Source organism: Meriones unguiculatus, chromosome 14 (genome assembly GCF_030254825.1).
Source record: "Meriones unguiculatus strain TT.TT164.6M chromosome 14, Bangor_MerUng_6.1, whole genome shotgun sequence".
Taxonomy (NCBI): Eukaryota; Metazoa; Chordata; class Mammalia; order Rodentia; family Muridae; genus Meriones; species Meriones unguiculatus.
Window position 1 is genome coordinate 36,024,794 of NC_083361.1, and position 19,586 is coordinate 36,044,379.

The 19,586-nt window shown below is 42.2% G+C and overlaps 1 protein-coding gene across 9 annotated transcripts in view; it reads left to right on the forward strand.

Annotated features, from left to right (window-relative positions):
• The window catches only part of Lair1 (leukocyte associated immunoglobulin like receptor 1), a 36,921-nt gene extending 18,343 nt beyond the window's left edge, over positions 1–18,578 (forward strand). For all 9 annotated transcript variants that reach the window (XM_060367180.1, XM_060367176.1, XM_060367179.1 and 6 more), the window contains 6 exons: positions 4,981–5,331; positions 8,733–8,852; positions 8,947–8,989; positions 9,081–9,112; positions 9,279–9,328; positions 9,914–18,578. In XM_060367180.1, the coding sequence (XP_060223163.1) occupies positions 4,981–5,331; positions 8,733–8,852; positions 8,947–8,989; positions 9,081–9,112; positions 9,279–9,328; positions 9,914–10,060 (743 nt within the window). In that variant the 3' untranslated portion in view covers positions 10,061–18,578. The remainder of the gene's footprint in view (positions 1–4,980; positions 5,332–8,732; positions 8,853–8,946; positions 8,990–9,080; positions 9,113–9,278; positions 9,329–9,913) is intronic.
• Positions 18,579–19,586: the final 1,008 nt, after the last annotated feature.

Below are 19,586 nucleotides of genomic sequence, written 5' to 3' on the forward strand. Positions count from 1 at the left end.
TCTACATGTAGAAAAATGCAAATAGATCCATACTTATCACCCTGCACAAAACTGAAGTCCAAGTGGATCAAAGACATCAACATAAAACCAGACATATTAAATTGGCTAGGAAAAAAAAAGTGGGGAATACCCTAGAACTCATTGGTACAGGAGAAAACTTCCTGAACAGAACACCAATGGCACAGGCTCAAAGAGCAACAATCCAGAAATGGGACATCATGAAACTGAAAAGCTTCTGTAAAGCAAAGGACACCGTCATCAAAACAAAGCGACTGCCTACAGATTGGGAAAGAATAATCACCAACCCCTTATCTGACAGAGGACTCATATCCAGTATATATAAAGAACTAACGAAGCTGAAAAGCAGCAAACCAAGTAATCCACTTAAAAAATGGGAACAGAGATAAACAGACAATTCTCTGTAGAGGAATATCGAATGGCAGAGAAGCACTTAAAGAAATGCTCAACCTCATTAGCCATTAGGGAAATGCAAATCAAACAACCCTGAGATTTCACCTTACACCCATCAGAATGGCCAAGATCAAAAACTCAAGTGACAACTGTGGACTTTTATACATTGTTGAGACTGTGATAGACTGTGAAGTCACCTGAATTTGCACTAAGTGCATTTTCCATGACTTTATGGTGATAAGCCTATAACAGCCAAGGAGTATGGTAGTTTAAACAGGTATGGCCCACATAGAATCATGTGTTTGAATGCTGGGTCCATGGAGAGTAGCACTATTAGGAGGTGTGGCCTTGCTGGAGAAAGTGTGGTCTTGTTGGAGGAAGTGTCACCTTGGGGGTGGGCTTTGAGGTCTGCTATGCTCAAGGGCTGGCCTGGGTCTCCTTCTGCCCCAGAGCATAAAGACACCATTGTGCACCAGGCTGGACTGGAAGGAATGAAGCTTAGTCTGGTGGGTGTGTTACTCAGGACCTTGGTTGGCTGTATGAGGAGAACTAGCCTTCTCAGAGATGGTTTTCAGTGAAACAGCTCTCTATTATTGGAGGGAATAAGGACTATATAAACCTTGGGGAGTGAGTAGGGGTTTTTGGTGTGAGTGTAGATTATTGGCTGGGGCCAAAGTGCTAGAAATGCTTCATTTGCATGAAGAGGAATTCTAAGTGCTAGCTGGACATGTCCTCATAAGGAAACAAGATATTTTAACCTGAAATCTGGCCACGTGTTTATGTGACTACCTTAGTGGTGGCAGAGGTGGGGGTCAAAATGGCTATGTGCATCAGGGCATGCAGGCCCAGGGTAAGGATGGAGCAGTCCTTACTCTCAGGATCTCAAGATGAGAATTTCCAGGCTTGGACATGTCTCAACCTCACTTTGCTCCAGACTGGCTCCCTGTCACAAGCCTTACCTACTCCAAACTCAGGCTCTGCTTGTTGTGGAATCCAGTCCTCTTGCTGCTGATCAAGTTGTAGAACTCTCAGCACCATGTCTGCCTGGATGCTGCCATGCTTTCCACCATGATGATAATGGAAACTATAAGTAAATCCCAATTAAATGTTTTACTTTATAAGAGTTGCGAGTTGCTTTGGTTATGGTGTCTCTTCACAGCAATGGAAACTAAGACAGTCTGTTTCCTTCATTTTGTTCTAGAGCTTTCACATATGCTGTTAAGTTGTTTGCATGAGATGTCTCCAATTTATTTATGAAGGCACTTAGTGCTCTAAACTTTCCACTTAGCACTGCTTTCATTTAGTCCCATAAGTTTGGGTATGTTATGCAATGACTTTCACTGATTTTTAGAAAGTCTTCATTTTCTTTGTTTTTGTATTGACACCAAAGTCGTTCAGTAGAAAATGGTTTAGTTCCATGAGTCTGTAGGCTTTCTATTGTTTCTGATGTTATTGATATCCAGCTGTAAACTGCTGTAATCCAATAAGATACAGGGGACTATTTCAGTTTTCTTGTGTCTGTTGAGACTTGTTTTGTGACTGGGTATGTGGCCAATTCTTGAGAATGTTCTGTGAGATGTTGAGAAGACGGTATGTTCTTTTATGTTTGGATGAAATATTCTGTAGATATCTGTTAGGTCCATTTGATTCATAATGTGTGTTAGCGCCATTATTTTTCTGTTTGGTTTTTGTCTGGCTGATCTGTTCACTGGTGAGAGTGGGGCATTGAAGTCTCCCACTATTAATGTGTGAGATTTGATGTGTGATTTCAGCTTTAGGAATGTTTCCTTTACAAACACGTTAAGAATTGAAGTGTGTCTTTGATGGATTTTTTTCTGATGGATATGAAATGCCCTTCCCCATTTCTTTTGATTAATTTTGGCTTGAAATCTACTTTGGTAGATGTCAGAATAGCTACATCAGGTTGCTTCTTGGGTCCATTTGCTTGGAAATCTTTTCCCAACCCTCTAGTTTGAGTTAATGTCTGTCTTTGCTGTTGAGGTATGTTTTTTGTATGCAGCGGAAGGATGGATCCTATGTGAGTATGCACTCTATTAGCCTCTGTCTTTTTGTTAGAGAATTGAGTCCATTAATATTGAGAGACAGTAATGTCCAATAATTGTTAATTCCTGTTATTTTGTTGTTTTTGTTGGTGAGTGTTGGGGCAGGGAGATGGGTCTTACCTGGTGGCTCCTGATGTCCCAAGCCTCTTTGGATGCAGCTATGGCTGTGACCCAGGAGATAGAGTGTGCAGGTGGAGGGTGCAGCTCACTGCTGCTGTGCTGGCCCAGGGTCTCCTGCAGGCAGGGACGGCTGGTGGAGGACTCGCCTGTCTGTCCTAGGCCGCCTGGCTATTGGCCTCTAGGGATGGTGCTGCACTGTGGGCCAGTAATGGGGTGCACAGGGGATGTGCTGTGGCTCTTCCCTCTTAAGTTCGATGGGAGGACAGGGCAGGCTGGCAATTGTGGATGGAGAGGCCTCACTTTTGGTTCCTGGAGGCTTCCAATGATCAATGATCGTTACTTCTTGTAATTTTGTCATTGTTGTTGTTGGTGGTGGTGGTGGTGTGGTGTGTGTGTGTGTGTGTGTGTGTGTTCCTGTTTTTATGCTTTTGTTGGAGTGAGAATATTTATTTCCTATATTTTCATGAATATGTTTAATCTTTTTGGGTTGAAATTTTCCTTCTATTCCTTTCTGTAGGCTGTGTTTATGATAGAAAATTTTAATTTGACTTTGTTATGAAATATCTTGATTTTTACAGCTACGTTGATTCAAAGTTTTGCTGGGTACAGTAGTCTAAGCTGGCATCCATGGTTTCTTAGAGTCTACAAGGCATCTGCACAGGCCTTTTTGGCTTTCAGCATCTCTTTTGAGAAGTTAGGTGTAAATCTAATAGGTCTGTATTCATATGTTACTTGGCCTTTTCCCTTGAAGGTTTTAATATTTCTTCTTTGTTCTGTATGTTTAATATTTTGATTATTATTATTTCATTCAGAAGCTTTTATCTCAGAAGTTTCATTTTTCTCTCAGTACAGTCTTTTCTGGCTCCATGAACTGGGCATCATCCACCATCTCTTTTCTTAAGTTTTCAAAATTATATTTTAAGAAATATATAATTACATAAATTTTCCCTCTCTATATTTCTTCCAACCCTCATATGTCCCTCTTTTCAGTGTCCCTCTCAAATCCATGCTTCTTTTTAAATTTATCATTGTTACATATATGTTCAGATAAATATGTAACCTGCAGTTTAGTGTTTAGTGTTGACTATATTTATGTGCTGTTAGAGTTCACAATTTCATACTGGATAACCAATTAAGGGGGTCTTCCCTGGGGAAGACTAATTCCTCTCTCTCAGAAGTCATTAACTGCTTTTAGCTCCTCAGCCGGGCATAAGGCCCCATAAAATTGCCCTTAGCCAAGCTTGGATGTCTACTTATGTTGTCTTTGTTCAGGGCATGCTTAAACAGCCATATTGCTGGTGTACCATGAGTGTAGCTTCCATGTTATATCAATGTTCCTGTCTGCTAGGTGCATGGAATTCACTCTCGCATCTTGGGTCTTTGTGGAAATATCTTTTCCCTGTCATTTCAGGGAATGCATCCCTGATCTCACCTGACTCTTGAGATTGCTCATTCCTTCACATTCATTGCAATCTTATTGCCATTGCATTGGATAATTATTGTTTCAACATCAGTCTTCCTTCCCATAACTTACATTCAAATAGAAGAAATCGTGTTTCTTGTATAAACCCATTCATGGGATCATAGGAAATATCTTTAGAAGATGTTAAAATGGTGGAAAAAATGAGATAAGGAAGAAGAAAGGATCAGGACCAGGGAATGCTGGTCTAGGGCATAAAATCTCATTTAAACATGAATACAGATAGGACGTCAATTGTGCATTATGGGTAGCAAGTATGCATTTGTAAGCTTAGAAACTGATAAGGATAGGGTGATAAATGATCAAGGTTATCCTCACATAAAGGTATGTTTGTGTGTTGATCCATGTTGATAAGCTTGACCCACCCATTTCACAATGTACAACAGGGTTTCACTCTGAACACAGTGTGAACATTTTACATTTGTCTGTTGACACACACATACATATGTATATATACATATATACATACACACACATATATATGCATATATATGTATATATATGATTTTATGGTTGATGCTCCTACATTCATAAAGTTTGAAGCAGGTGGGCTTTCAAAGCCCCAATAACAGATTGGCAAGAAGGCCGATATAAAAGTTGAGAATGCAGAGGTCCTTGGAATGAGCAGGGAGGCAGTGGGTTCTACATCTGACATTTCAGACTGGGTTGTTCTGAAATTTCCATGTATGGATCTCCATCCAACATGTGTTCTGTTTTAGGGTCCTTATTGCCATGTGATGGGTATTCAGATGCACATAGTATGTGGGATGTTATAATGCTGGAGTTTGATCCTGTCTGGAGAATTCTAAGTGTGGTAGAAGTATGAAACGGTGCACCGCAGTTGGTTCTGTGTTACGGCAATGTCCTCACTGTGTACACTGAGATTTCTGCTCTACTCTCTCCTAGGCTCTCTGCCCAGTCCCACTATCGACACTGAGCCAGGTCCTAGGGACGCTGAGCCAGCTCTTAAGATACCCCGAGGGAGTTCTATAACCTTTGTCTGCTCAAACCCTGATGGATATGATGTATTCCGCCTGGAGAAGAATGAACACAGCTTAATGGATAAGAAGAATATTCAGCCTCCTACAAGAGAAGCAAGATTTTGCTTTAGCCCAGTGAATGAGTCCATTGCTGGACTTTTTAACTGTATCTATATGAAAGGAAGCACGTGGTCCCCACGCAGTAAGACTGTGGAGGTAAAGGTGATCAGTGAAGATGTCACCCTGAGTCCTGCCCCACGTCCATCAATGACCTCAGGTTTGTTCCCAATACTCTGGACTCTAATCATAGCTGTTATTTGCTGCCTCAACTTCCTCTGCTGTTTCTTACCCCCAAGGCTCCTCCCCTCTATCTCCCTGAGCTCTAACACCACAGATTCCCTGGAGCTTTAGTCTTACCAGACACCGTGAATGATCTGGATACAGCTCCAGTCTTGGAGGGGTAGGTCACAGAGTCATCCCTGATTACTGGGTAACAACTGAGCTCCAGTGCTGTGGGGATAGAATCCTCTCAAGGTGATGTATGTTTTTTGACTGGGCATGGTGAGTTATCCTGTCCTTCCATGAAGTCAGAACCTATGATAGCTGCAAGAATAAATCTCTAGTGTGGAATCAAATTACTTGGCAGGTTATATGGTCCAGGAATGGCTGGTGGGCAGGCCTAGAATATTCTTCTGGGGGTACTTTCATATGAAATGGTCTATGTGTGGTCAGGCCATACAATATCTTGGAGTGAAGGTCTAGGAAGAAGATCTATTCCACTTCCACATCCTCCTAGGTTTACCAAGAAGTTTTCATTGCTGACTGTGAAACCAAGCAGAGCAAGTGAGGAAGAAACAGAAAGGCCACCCCTCACCCTCTGCAGGAGGAATTTAGGAGGGTCTCTGTCATGTTTCCTATTTTCCCTGTCCTGCCCTTTCAGGCATCTCTCATGATCTGAGGTTGAGTGACAAGCAAGGTTCCCATTTTGGGTCAATTCTTAGGATGGAGAAGAGGTCGACATAGCTCCTCTTATAAGCTCTCAATCTTTCACCCTGCAGCATTGCTGATGTATTAATTTATTAGGGGTTATATGTTGGGTTGATTTCAAAACCAACCTTCTGTTTAGCTTTGGAACTAGGCATCAGGATGTTATTCATACTATTTTTGTTGTTATTTTCTTTTGTTTTTTTTTGGGGGGGACAAAGTCAGTCTATGTAATCCTGGTTGCCCTACAACTTGCTATATAGAGCAGGCTGGCATCGAACTCACAGAGAGCCTCCTGCATTTGCCTCCTGCGTTCTGGGATTAAAAGTATGCGCCACCATGTCCAGGGACTCCATTATATGGAGAAATTTGACTTTTTGGTTGAAGATACCCAGTTCTGAAGACTCTGGGAAGAAGTTCCGGTGCCTGCGGGCTGCAATTTGTATGGCTGTAAACTCCTCGTGTGGTCTGAACTGCATGCACTATAGGTGTGGTGTGATGGAGTAGATTAGTTCCCACCTTGCCAGTCTGGGCTCTAAGAAATCTCAGGTGACCTTCTCAGTATCTGTGCCTAACAACAGTGGAAGGACCCCTCAGAGGAAGGGTGTGGCATGTGAAAGGTAGTCAGTCTGGGGTGCTGTGTGACGCTGAACCAGCTTTTCTCCTTCCGTGTGTCCTGCTTCTTAGGCACTGTGGCCACATCCTCTCAGGAGGAGATGTGGTCCTGAGTCCTCCAAAGTCTTTCTGATCCAGGCTGTGTTACTGTGAAGCTAAGCTCCTGGCTCAGGCATGTGGGATGGTGGATCAGGACACACGGTGTGGGGTGATAGAGGCGAGCAAGATGCTGTTTCATGCAGAGCCAATATATTATTGATATAACAATATAATATATCTTTATACAGGAGTGCAATGTATGTTATTTTAAATAGTATCACATGCTGTTTAATATTTGCAATATATAACTTAACAGATGTTATTTATTACTATAAACCACATATAGGTAAACATCATTTACTGTAGATTTGTATAATTTATATTCTTGAAAGATATCACATAGCATTACATTATATAAGTTATTTATATATTCATTCATGTGAAAGAAGTTAGCATATTTTTATTTTATATTTGATTATTTACTTTTTTGCCTAGATATGTATATCATGTACATAAATGAGTCTGTGTGTTCCCATGTGTCAGCATGTATGTGGTTGCAGGTGTGGTGAACATACATGCATGTACGTATGTAGGTCCACAGTTGACGCTTAATGTGTTATTGGAGTGTTCTCCACCTTGAAGAATGAGGTCTGACTGACCCCGGAGTTCACTGTTTCAACTAGTCTGGCTAGTCAGTTTGCTCGGGGGATTCTCTGTCTCTGTCTCCTGTGTAACTGAGATTATAGGCAGGCCGTCGTGTCCAGCTAATGTGGGTTCTGGATATCCAAACTGTGTGCTTCACTCATTGAGCCATGTCCACAGCCACTTAGCTGTGCTTGTTTACATTAATATGAAATATGGCAGTGAGTCACTCGTCAGTGTTGCTGTTCTTGGGCGTGTGTTCACAGGCAAGGTGGTCGTGTGAAACCTGTGATCTGAGAAGTGCGTTGTTGGTGGCCATTTTGTCACTGTGTGAACAAGATGTTACTGACACCAGCTTAGAACACACAGTCTCCTGCACACCTGGCCAAATGCTGTACCGAGAGAGCAAGCAACTTCTAGACTGTAGTCCTGCAGAGATGCTACCCCGAACACTGCAGGCAACTAAAACTCAACGGCCGGCAAGATGCCACTATAGCATTTCAGTTCAGTTATGACCTTACCACTGGTGCATGCTTAATAGTACCACCACTGCACAGTACATGTGACTCCATTTGCATATGTAATATATAATATAAATATGTCCTTAACATGCATGTGACATGTCCAATTTAAATTGCAATAGGATACATGGAAAGGACATGGCATGGTTTTCATATGGACATGGGAAAGGTGTTGAGGGAAGAGCCTCTAAAGCGAAGTTGTCTGACTTTCTTCAAAGGACACTGAAGATTCTGCCTCAGGATCAAGGAAAGGGACTAGGTACCAGATACAAAGAGGGGAAAGGTGGTTTCCATCTTGGATGGTCACCTTTGGGGTGGTTTAGGGAGTGCATGGGTGAAGAAGGATGCATGTTAAAGGAGAGGATGAAATGGGCACTAGGTATTGTCTTCAGGGCTTCAGACAATAAGACAACATTGAAACTGCATTCCTTACTGTCAGGGAGGAATATACAAGATAGGGATTCTTGACCTAAGTGGGAGCCCAAAGTAGGATTTTTGAGGGAGTCCTACTTCTTTTCTTGGTGGTTTTCAGTCTCTGCAAAGCTTCACAGAGGGTGGTGGCCAATGCTGTCCTTCATGACTTCAATCATGAAGTTAGTGCTCTTAGCTGTGGGAAGCAGAATGGATGTCATTAGTCACATATGACTTCTATGCCCTTAAGAGGGCCTTGCCAGTGGCTAGTGTGATCCAGAGCACAAAGGTCAACACTCCTGATGAGTGCCACAAGGATACTGATTACATGATTCAATACTACTGTACTGTACATGTGAAATATTACATAGTCACATGTTCATGAACACCAACTGTCATGTGTGTGGTATGCAGTACGTACTCAATAAATGTATGGTGCTGATAACCTGGCTCTCTTCTTTTCTAGGTGCACCTGGGCCAAAGACAGAAAGCATTTATATTCTCATTGTGGTCTCTGTGGTTTTCCTCGTTTGTCTTCTCCTTCTTTCCATTTTCTGCCTCTATAGCCACTGTAAGAAAAAGCAGGGTAGGTATCTGTGGTGAGAGTTGGCTTTGGTGGGCTTTTGGGAGTGCTGGGAAAAAGACCTTCCTCCTAAGTGTGGACTATTGACTATTCACAGGGCTCCCAAACAGCAAGAGCCAGCAGCAGAGATCACAAGAAAGGTGAGACCCCTGGAATGGTGCCCATAAGCTTAGCTTGCCGAGTCCTTTGCCTCCAACCAGTGTCTAATGTTCATCTATCCTTTCTTCTCAGCCTATCTACTAATGGTATGGAGAGGACACCAGGTAAGGTGTGAGGAGCAAGGAAAGGGTTACCCACTCTACTGAGAAGCAACTGGGAAGGAAATCATCTAGGAACATTCTAGAGGGTGCTAGGGGTGGCATATCATGTGCTTATATTCTCTTCTAGTGTCCACAAAAGTAAAATTATCTGTTGTCTTCTTTTCTATAGACATAGTCACAGAGAACAGGCGATCTGAGGACAGAAGGACAGAAACCAGGGTAGGTTTTCGTATGCATCATAATCTAGTGCTAACTAACAAAATGTGCCCACATTTAGCATCTTAATAACATGGCTTCAGTTTCTTAGATAGGGAACACAGTAGCAGAAGAATTAAAAAATATTGACTGGGCTGGAGAGGTGGCTCAGCAATTAAAAGCACTGTCTGCTCTTTCAGAGGTCCTGAGTTCAATTCCCAGTTACCACATGGTGGCTCACAACCATCCATCCTGGGATCTGATACCCTCTTCTGGCATGCATTCATATATATACAATAAATAAACTTTAAAAATGTTGACTATAGCCGCTGTCACTTTAGGCCTAATAAACAGAGGATTCTTGTCCAGAGTGACACAGTCCAGTGGCTACAGGAAAGAGAGCTTTCCCCAGCATATGGCTTTCCCAGAGAGAGCATCTAAGACAAGAGAGGGGAGAGGCCACTTCTGTCATGTCTCTGGGTCATGTACTGCAACCCCAACGCCACTGGGCCAGAAACACAGTGTAACTCATAAAGCAGGCAGCTTCCCATTCCACAGCCCCTTCCTTCCCTTCAGCCACCCTAACTCTCCTGAGCTTCTCTCTTTCAGACCCCATTTGCAAAAGACCTTCAGGAAGTGACATATGCCCAGCTGGATCATCACTCCCTCTCACAGAGAACAGTTGGAGCTGTGACCCCACAGAGCAGAAATATCGTGGCTGAATCCTCTACATATGCAGACATCGTCAGACACTAAGCCTGTGTACACCTGGAGACACACAAGTCACTACTGGAGAAGTGTGAAATGGAAAGTCAAAAGTTCCCCTTGGGGTTATCCTGGTGTAGAAAGCTAGCCACCCCGCCAGTTTGGGGGAAGACTATGTTGCAGTTACCTCCAGAGCCCCAGCTACAATCACTCAGTCGTTTTCAGGGACACAGTTACAGCCCCTTAGCTGTTTCTATAGGCTCTTTCCAGCCCATATTATTTAATGATCGTCACTGTAACAGTCCAGCGGCCTCTATATCCCCACTTGTGTAAAGAGCCCAGTGAACCCTAAAGGCTTCCTTGGATTCCCCTGCTGAATCTGACTGGGCTGTACTCATGGTCCCTTCTTTGTGTCAGATCTCATAGGGTGCATCATGGGTATTTTTGAAGGTGGATTCTCTATAGCCTGTGTGGGTTTTGGACACACAGCCTATGTGGACACTAACTCTGTCTTCATTGCTGTTCAGAGATGAGCAGAGAAATGAGGACTACAAAGGGTGCCTATGGTTCCTTTTTTTCTTTCAAATATATGCTTAATTGACCAAGATTGTGCACACTCAATTATGATCCACCATGACCTGGTGTGCCTTTGTGTGTGTAGCCACCAACACAAATACTCAGCTTAGCTGTCACCTCCCACTGTCGGACCTGAGCATGTTGCTTGATGATTGATCTTAGGGTCAGTGTTTCTTAATGGAGTGTGTTGATCAGGGATGGAAGAGGAAGGAGGAGCCAAAGGACAGGGGAGGATGAGAGTGGACTGAGCAGCTCTACCTACACACACGTACACAGAAGGCCAAACAGGCAGATTCACACAGCCTTACACACCCCCATACACCCACAGACGTGTACATAGGTGCATTATGCACATGGAGCAGCACACTGGTCACTGTGAGATGCTATTTGTCATTATCTCTGTCCCCCACACAGCATCAGGTTCAGTGGCCCCATGCCCGTGCGCATATGGTCAGCACTAATTAGACTCAGAAAGCTGTTAATAACAACAGTAATAATTTAAAAAGAAATCATAGCAGGGCATGAAGGCAACACACTTTTAATCCTGGTACTTAGGAGACAGGCAGGCAGATCTTTGTGAGTTCTAGGACAGCCTGGTCTATATTGCATCTTTCAGGCCAGCCAGGTCCACCAAGAGAGACCCAGTCTCTCTCTCTCTCTCTTTCTCTCTCTCTCTCTCTCTCTCTCTCTCTCACACACACACATACACACAGCCCAACCCACCCTAAAAGACATGAAGTGAGACAAGTTCTATAATGGTAGGACCAAGGGGTAATTGGAGAGAGGTATTGGTGAGGTGGATCGGTTCCAAACACACTGCATTTATCACATCTGTAAACATGTAAAAACAAATTTAAAAATAGACAATACTTATTCTAACTTACAGATACTAAAACAGCAAGCACAGGGCTTCCACAGGACTGTTGAGGGCCTCTTTGTATATATTATGGTTTTCAGGTTAGTGTTTTCATAGGATTCCTGAGTGTGTGAACAAGTGGGTGTGTCATTCTGGTGTCCTCTCTTGGGTTTTTTTTTTTTTTTCCTGTTAATTTGCCTTGCTCAACTTTGATGTGATGGATTTGTTTTATCTTATTATGAGAAAAGAAAACTACTCAGAGGACCACTAGGGGGTGAGAGTGGTCTCATTTTGATGGTTAGGATGGGAGCCTATTACTGAGGGTGCTCTGAAAAGCTCTACCCAACAGGTGATGGAAGCAGAGGCAGAGACCCACAGCCAAACCTTGGGCAGAGTGCAGGGAGTCTTATGTAAGAAGTTGGGGTTAGAAGGACACGGAGGGGACAAGAGCCCCACAAGGAGACCAACAAAGCTAAAAAAAACTGAGCCCAGGGGATCCTGCAGAGACTGATGCACCAACCAAGTACCATGCATGGAGAGGACATAGACCCTCCTGCTCAGATGTAACCAATAGGCAGCTCAGTATCCATGTGGGTTCCCATATAAGGGGAGCAGGGGCTGCCTGTGTCATGAACTCGTTTGCCTGCTCTTTGATCACTTCCCTCTGGCGATGCTGTCTTGCCAGGCCACAGAGGAAGGGGATCCAGGCAGTCCTGATGAGACTTGATAATCTAGGGGCAGATGGCAGGGCGGGGAGAACTTCCCCTTTCAGTGGATTAGAAGGAGATAAGGAGGAAGAGGGATCGAGGGTGGAAGGAGCTGAGGGAGGGGGCTAGAATTAGGATATATAATGAATAAACTGTAAATAAATAAATAAAAATTTAAAGAAAAAATGCTCATGGCTGAGAAAACAACAACAACAAAAACACAACAAAACCAACAACAAGCCAACTCCTCTAAACTTGATTTCCAGTGTGCGTGTGTTACAACAACCAAGCCCCCCCCCCCCGAAAGAATCCAATCATAATTCCTCTCATGAAGTAAAATTACATGGTGTCTGGATTTAGAGAGGCAGACCTGTTACATATACACATAAAAACATCGTAACCAGAGCTGGAGAGATAGCTCAGTGGGTAAGACCACTGGCTGTTCTTTCAGAGGATCTAGGTTAGATTCTCCACACATGGTGGCTCACCACGATCTCTAACTCCAGTTCCAGGAGATCTGACACCAATTTTTGATCTATGGAAGCACATAGCACTCACATGGTGAACAGACATACATGCAGTATAAACACACATAAAAAGAATAAATCCAATACAATATTATAAATAAATATCACAATTTTCTGTGCTTCCTAAATGGTAAATATCAATAAAAGAAAAAGAAACTTGCATGCTAGTCATATATGTGAAGAAACACTATTTTAAAATACAACAAAGTGTCAGATAGTGCATGTGTTTAATCCTAGAACTTGGAAAACAGAAACAGGTGGATCTCTGGGAGTTTGAGGCTGCTTGGTGTACCTAATGAGGACAGGCAGGGTTACATAGAGAGAGCCTTCTCAAGGTGAATGTGTGAATGGACAAATGAATGACTATCTTAGTAAGAGTCAATACGTTATGCCATAGTCTTTTGTGTTGTTCTCTATTCTGCACGGCTCTTTACCCTACTTGTGGGAACACAAGGCATCATGGTATGAGTAGGTCACTAAAGAAGGCAGGACTGAGGGTCCCCAGACGCAGGATGTCTGGCTTTCCTGAGCCTGTCAGGCTGTGCTTCTTTTGCTGGGAGTTCAGTCTCAGAGGTAGGTGCCAAGATCCAAAGAGTTTTATGTGTGCCAAGTATTACTATTTTTTTTTTGCCTTCGTGATTAATTTCTCTGAGTATCTGCTTTTCTTATTTTGTTTTATTTTATTGATTTTTCCCCCAGATGTAGTTTCTCTATGTGGAGCCCTGGCTGGCCTTGAACTCACAAAGATTTGCTTGCTTCTGCCTCCTGAGTGCTGGGAATAAAAGTGTGTTGTGCCACCACACCAGGAAAAAAATCTTTGTGTTTTTGTTTAATTTTTGTTTTTTGCTTTTCAAGACTGGATTTCTTTTGTGTAGCTCTGGCTGTCCTGGAACTCACTCTATAGACTGGGCTGGCCTCTAACCTCACACTGGTGTTCCTGCCCACACCATCTTCTACCCAGTTTCCTCCTTTCATCCACTTCCACTGTCTATTTTATTTCCCCTTCTAAGTGAGAATCAAGCAACTTTCTTTGGTCCTTCCTTGTTATTTAGCTTCTCTAAAGCAAAGGGCACTGTCAACAGAACAAAATGATAGCTTACAGACTGGGAAAAGATCTTCACTAGCCCTACATCTGACAGAGGGCTAATATCCAAAATATATAAATAACTCAAGACACTAAACACCAACAAACAAAATATGGGGTGCAGAGCTAAATAGAGCACTCTCAATGGAGGAATATTGAATGGCAGAGAAACACTTAAGGAAATGCTCAGTGTCCTTAGTCATCACGGAAATGCAAATCAAAATGACTCTTTGATTCTATTTTACACCTGTCAGAATGGCTAAGATCAAAGACTCAAATGACACCACATGCTGGTGAGGATGTGGAGGAAGGGAAACACTTCCCCATTGCTGGCGGGAGTGCAAACTTATACAACCACTTTAAGAAATCAATCTGGTGCTTTCTCAGAAAATTGGGGAAAATGCTACCTCAAGATCCACTCCTGGGCATATACCTGAAAGATGCTCTAGCATCTGAAATATTGTCCCATCTGAAAGATGTCTACAACAGGGATGTTTGCTCAACTATATTCATAGCAGCTTTATTCATACTAGCCAGAATCTGGAAACAACTTAGATCTGTCTATCAACTGAAGAATGGATACAGAAATTGTGATACATTTACACAGTGGAATACTACTCAGTTATTTAAAACAAGGAAATGAAATTTTCAGACAAATGGGTAGAACTAGAAAAGATCATCCTGAGTGAGGTCAGAACCTCAGAAAGACACACATAACATTCTAAGTGAAGGTTAGCCACATAATACAGAAAAACCATTCTATAATCCACAGACCTAAAGAAACTAAATAACAAGGAGGACCCCTGGGAGGATTCTTAATTCTCATTCAGAAGGGCAAATAGAATAGACACTGGAAGCAGCTGAAGACAGGGAACAGGACAGGAGCCTACCGTAGATGTTCTTTGAAAGACTCCACCCACTGAAACAGACGCTGAGACTTACAGCCAAACTTTGGGCAGAGTGCAGGTCATATGGAAGAGTAGGGGGATAAAAGGACCTGGAGGGGACAGGAGCTCCATAAAGAGACCAAGAGAGCCAAAAAATCTGGGCCTAGGGGTGCTACTGATGCACCAAATAAGAGCCATGCATGGAGAGGTCCTAGACCCCCTACTTAGATGTATCCCATAGGCACCTCAATCTCCATGTAGGTCACCTAGTATGGGGAGCAGGGGCTGTCCTGACATAGACTCTGTTGCCTACTCCTTGATCACTTTCCCCTAGAGGGGTGGCCTTGCTATTCCATAGATGAAGAGGATGTAGGCAGTCCTGATAAGAGTTGGTAGGCTGGGGTAGATAGTAAAGGAGGCAGGATCCTCCTTTCTGAGGACTAGAGGAGGGGGAAGGAGAAAGGGAAAGTGGAGAAAGGGAGGATAGTCTTTGAGGACTCAGAAGCTTAAGCCAGGCTTAATGGCTTATATTTTCTTCCTGCTTTCTACAGACACATATGCGGAACTCTGAGCTATGTCTTCTTGCATGCCTCTATGCTTCTTACCGTGATTATAATGGACTATTCCTTTCAAACTGTAAGCCAGCCCCAATTGAATGTTTTCCTTTATAAAAGTTGTCATGGTCATAGTGTCTCTTAATAACAATAGAATCTCTAACTGAGACAGAGATTGGTTTCAGGGACTTGGGTATTTCCATGACTATGTTTCTGTCTGAAGGAATGTAGATATTGGGAATTTGAGACTTTGTGTTATGAAAGCAGTAAAATGCTTTAAGTCCAGCTTAGTAAAACACACTAGAAAGAGGATGGAAGAAAATGGTGCTGGGGGTGATTTAAACTATGGAGGTGTATCTCAAGAGGTTTTAGAGGAGAGGAATTTTTGTATGCTGCCTAGAGAAATATCTTGAGGTAATTTTGTGAATAATGTGGCTGTTTTCTGTCCTTGTCCAAAGTATTCTTCTGAGGCTAAATTGAAGAATTATGTAGTAATAGCTTTGGCAGAGGAATTTTTCAGAAAACCTCCTATTGACTATGTTGGCAGTCCTGGTGAGACCTGACAGGCTAGGGTTAAATAGTAGGGGAGGAGGACCTCCCCTATGAGTGGGCAGAAGAGAAGCATGGGGGAAGAAGAGGGGGCGTTGGCAGGAGATGAAGGAGGGAGCTACAGCCGGGATACAAAGTGAATACATTGTAATTAAAAAAAAAAAAAAAAAAAAAAAAAAGATGGCCAAGTGCTAGCCCAAGTAAGCAGCAGAGATTGGCACCTTCTGCCTGCGAGTCAAGGGCTGAAGGAAGGTGTTAGGGAATTACCCCCATAATAAGGAATGCTGCTGAGTCCGTAAGTGTGTCAGGGATGTTTGGGGGCCTGGAGAGTCCATTGTATGTATCTGTGAAGGTGAAGCCTGGTAACACCAAAATGTTGGAGATGCCAGAGCTATGGGACACATGCAGAAAAAAGCTGTTAAGAGGAAATGAAATCAGCCCAAGGGAAAGAAATGTGCTTCAGTCAAAAAGCTGAAAGCAGTTGAAAATCTAAAGAGCACTTTGACATCAGGCACCAAGATGCAGCATTTGGAGTTTGACCAGCTAGTTTTGAATCTTGTTCTGATCCAATTTCCTTACTATGATCCCTTTTCTCCATTTTGGAACTGTTTATGTGATCTGCGTTTTCATTTTGATTTTACAGGGGATTGCAGTTAAGACAGTGCATGAGTCTCAGAAGAGACTTTAAACTGGACTTTTACACACTGCTCATACTGTGGCACACTGTAGGGAATTTTAAGATGGTCTATGATATAGCTGCAAGACTTCCTCCCACAGTGGCTATCAGAGGAAGAGCATAGAAGGTGGTGGTTCCAATGAAAATAGCCTTCATAGGGGCATAGGGAGTGATGCTATTGGAACTGGTGGGAGTAAGTGTGGCTTTGTTGAAGAAAGTTCATCACTGGGGGTGGAGTTAGAGATTTCAGATGCCCACTCTAGGTGCAGTGTGGAACATACTTCTTGCTGCCTTCCAATATAGATGTAGAATTCTCAGCTAACTCTGCCTGCATGCCATGATGCTTCCCACCATGATGATAGTGGACTAAACTTCTGAACTATCCCAAATTAAATGTTTTCCTTTATAAGAGTTGCCATGGTCATGGTGTCTCTTCACAGCAATCAAACCCTAAGACAATATTCAATATCTGTCTTTCCAAGTTGGACTTAACTTGGCTTAACCCAATGATCTTCAATTGTACCTATTTTCCTCCACATCCTTTTCCTTGCTCAAATATGTGTCTGTAATTACCTATATAGTTTGTGAGCATGCATATGTTCACCTGTAGTTCAACACTACAAAACCTCATTTACATCAGTATATCAAGCTTGTATGGTTTTACATGATTACCATTTACTATTCTTTATAGATATGCATTACCATTCATTAGGATAAGATATTTGTGTGTGTGTTGGAAGTGTGTCTGTGTGACTACTGAGTTGCATTTCTTGCGGGTATTTTAGTTAGTGGGATGTTGATTGGATGATGAAGCACCAGGGGACATGGGTGTTGAGAAAAAGGAGAAAGTCCCCTCTGTCGCACACATGTCTTCCTGACATTGAAGAGGTACTTACAAGTAGCCTTTACTCTTCTGGGCATTTGTAGATTGTTCCTCTTCTCTTATTGCCCTGTGACACAAGGGAACATCCTGTCCCATCAGTGAGGTCTGGGTCCTCACCCCTGCCTCTTCTGCCTTTCCTCTACATCCATGCAGCATTTTCCTTTATTTTATTTTGGTTTATCTAGACAGAATTTCTTTGGGTAGGTCTAGATATCCTAGAACTCAATCAGTAGACCAGAGTAGCCCTAAACTCAGAGATCATCTAGCCTGTGTCTTCCAAGTGCTGGTATTAAAGAAATTAGTCACCACACCAGGCATCTTCTATTTGAAATTACCACATTGCCTACCTGCATTATAAAATCTGTCTCTTTTTTTTTTTTTTTACTAAAAACAAGGAATTTGACTCAAATAACAAAAATGATAAGTAAAAATTATGTTCTGGGTTGCAAAATATCTGAGTGAAAATGATGTCTCAAAACACTCTCTGAAGCACTCAAACCCTCCAGTCATCATTACATACTTTTTGTGGGTTCCTCCTGAAATAGAAAGGTGTCCTGAAAATACACTGGGCTTTGAAGGAACTGTCTGTGGACCTGACTATGAAAATACTTTTTCCAAAGACGTGATTTTGTGCACTTTCTGGTTACTGTCTATATTTACTTCATATTTCCCTCTTAACTTCAGTGTTATATCCCGTGTGAAAGGTGTGGAAGTCATACAAGAAATAGATGGGCATTTAATGTCAGTTCGCACTGTCCATCACTAGGATGCACACAAGTAATTCACACGCAGCTGTTTCCTAATAACTTGCATGGTATAATGGATTGGCTTAATAAAGTTGTATTTGGAAACTAATTCAGAATTTCTCTATAGACAGACATGTTATCTGAAAAGAGCAAAAGTTCTTGTTCTCTCAATATATGAACACTGTATTTACTTTACTGACCTTGCTACATTAGTTAAGACTTCAAATACGCTGAAAAAAATTCTTGAAGAGAAGAGACACTGCTGGGTTGTTCCTATTTTAGTGGAAAATTCCTGGTTCCATTGCATTAAGTGTGAAGTTAATTTCAGTTTTCTTTGCATATAATTGTATGCTCACTCTGTTGTGGGACACAGACGAGTGCTGTTTCTTCATATACATGCATACCTTCATCATGGATGCCTTAAAATTTTCATTGTTTCTGTGATGAATGGGTGAATCCCACTTTCTTGTAGTAGATGAACTTTTTGATATAACATTAAATCAAATTTTTATCACTAAAAATAATGCCTCTTCTGATAAATGAATATGTAGCACTACTTTTATTACTTTTATTACTTTTACTTTTATTGTGCAAATATCCAAGAGTGTTCTTACATAAATTCACCTGTGACGTGGTCTTGTGGCACCATCATCATATGTATAGTCTGTCATAGACTGGGATTTCATTGTATGGCAAAGAAATCGACTATGTTGAGGATTTTATATTTATGCTCAAGACATATGTCTGTTCATACTTCTCTAACAATGTTTTTTTCAGACGTCGGGTTTGGTCTTGCAGATTGGGCAAAGCTACATGGCTCATTCTTAGGACCTGAGTTTCCATAAGTCTAGGTAAACTCCGCTTTCCCTATAGCATTTAACCAGGTCTATCTAAGAGGAAAAGAAGCTTCCCACACCCTCACATAATCCCCCTCTGTGTCACATGGACAGGGATCTTCTCCAGTTCTGTCATGTCGTTATCAGTGTCAGGATGATTCACTTCTTGAACACATTGATGGAGGAGCATTCCATAGTTCTTTGAATTGGGTTTTAGCAAAAACTGAATATCCTGGAGTTCTGACAATTATCTCTCTGGGAAGTTGATGCCAAGGGATGAAACGGTCCTTAGGATTCCACATGAAACCTTCTCAACGCAGAGAAATGTTTCCCTGTGGTCTGATTCATCCCACTTATGGAAACATGATCAGTCCCTGCTGGATCCCAACACCTAAGAATTCAGAAAGAAGAACCTGACCTTAAACAGAAACAAAATATTTCTGACCTTCTGTTTGTGGACTATCTTTATCCCATTGGCATATGTAGAAAGAATTTCTGAAGTATGGAACTGGGTTCCTATGAGGCATTTGTTATGTCTGAAAAGAGAAATGAGCATGTTATTGTGACATCTGCAGAGGCGGGGTTGGGAAATAGTTCTTTTACTTCCTGTAAAACGGTCTGTATTGAAAACAGGGAAGTAAAAGAGACACCCACAGACAGCATCCTCTCAAGCAATGCACATCAATAATCTGTTCT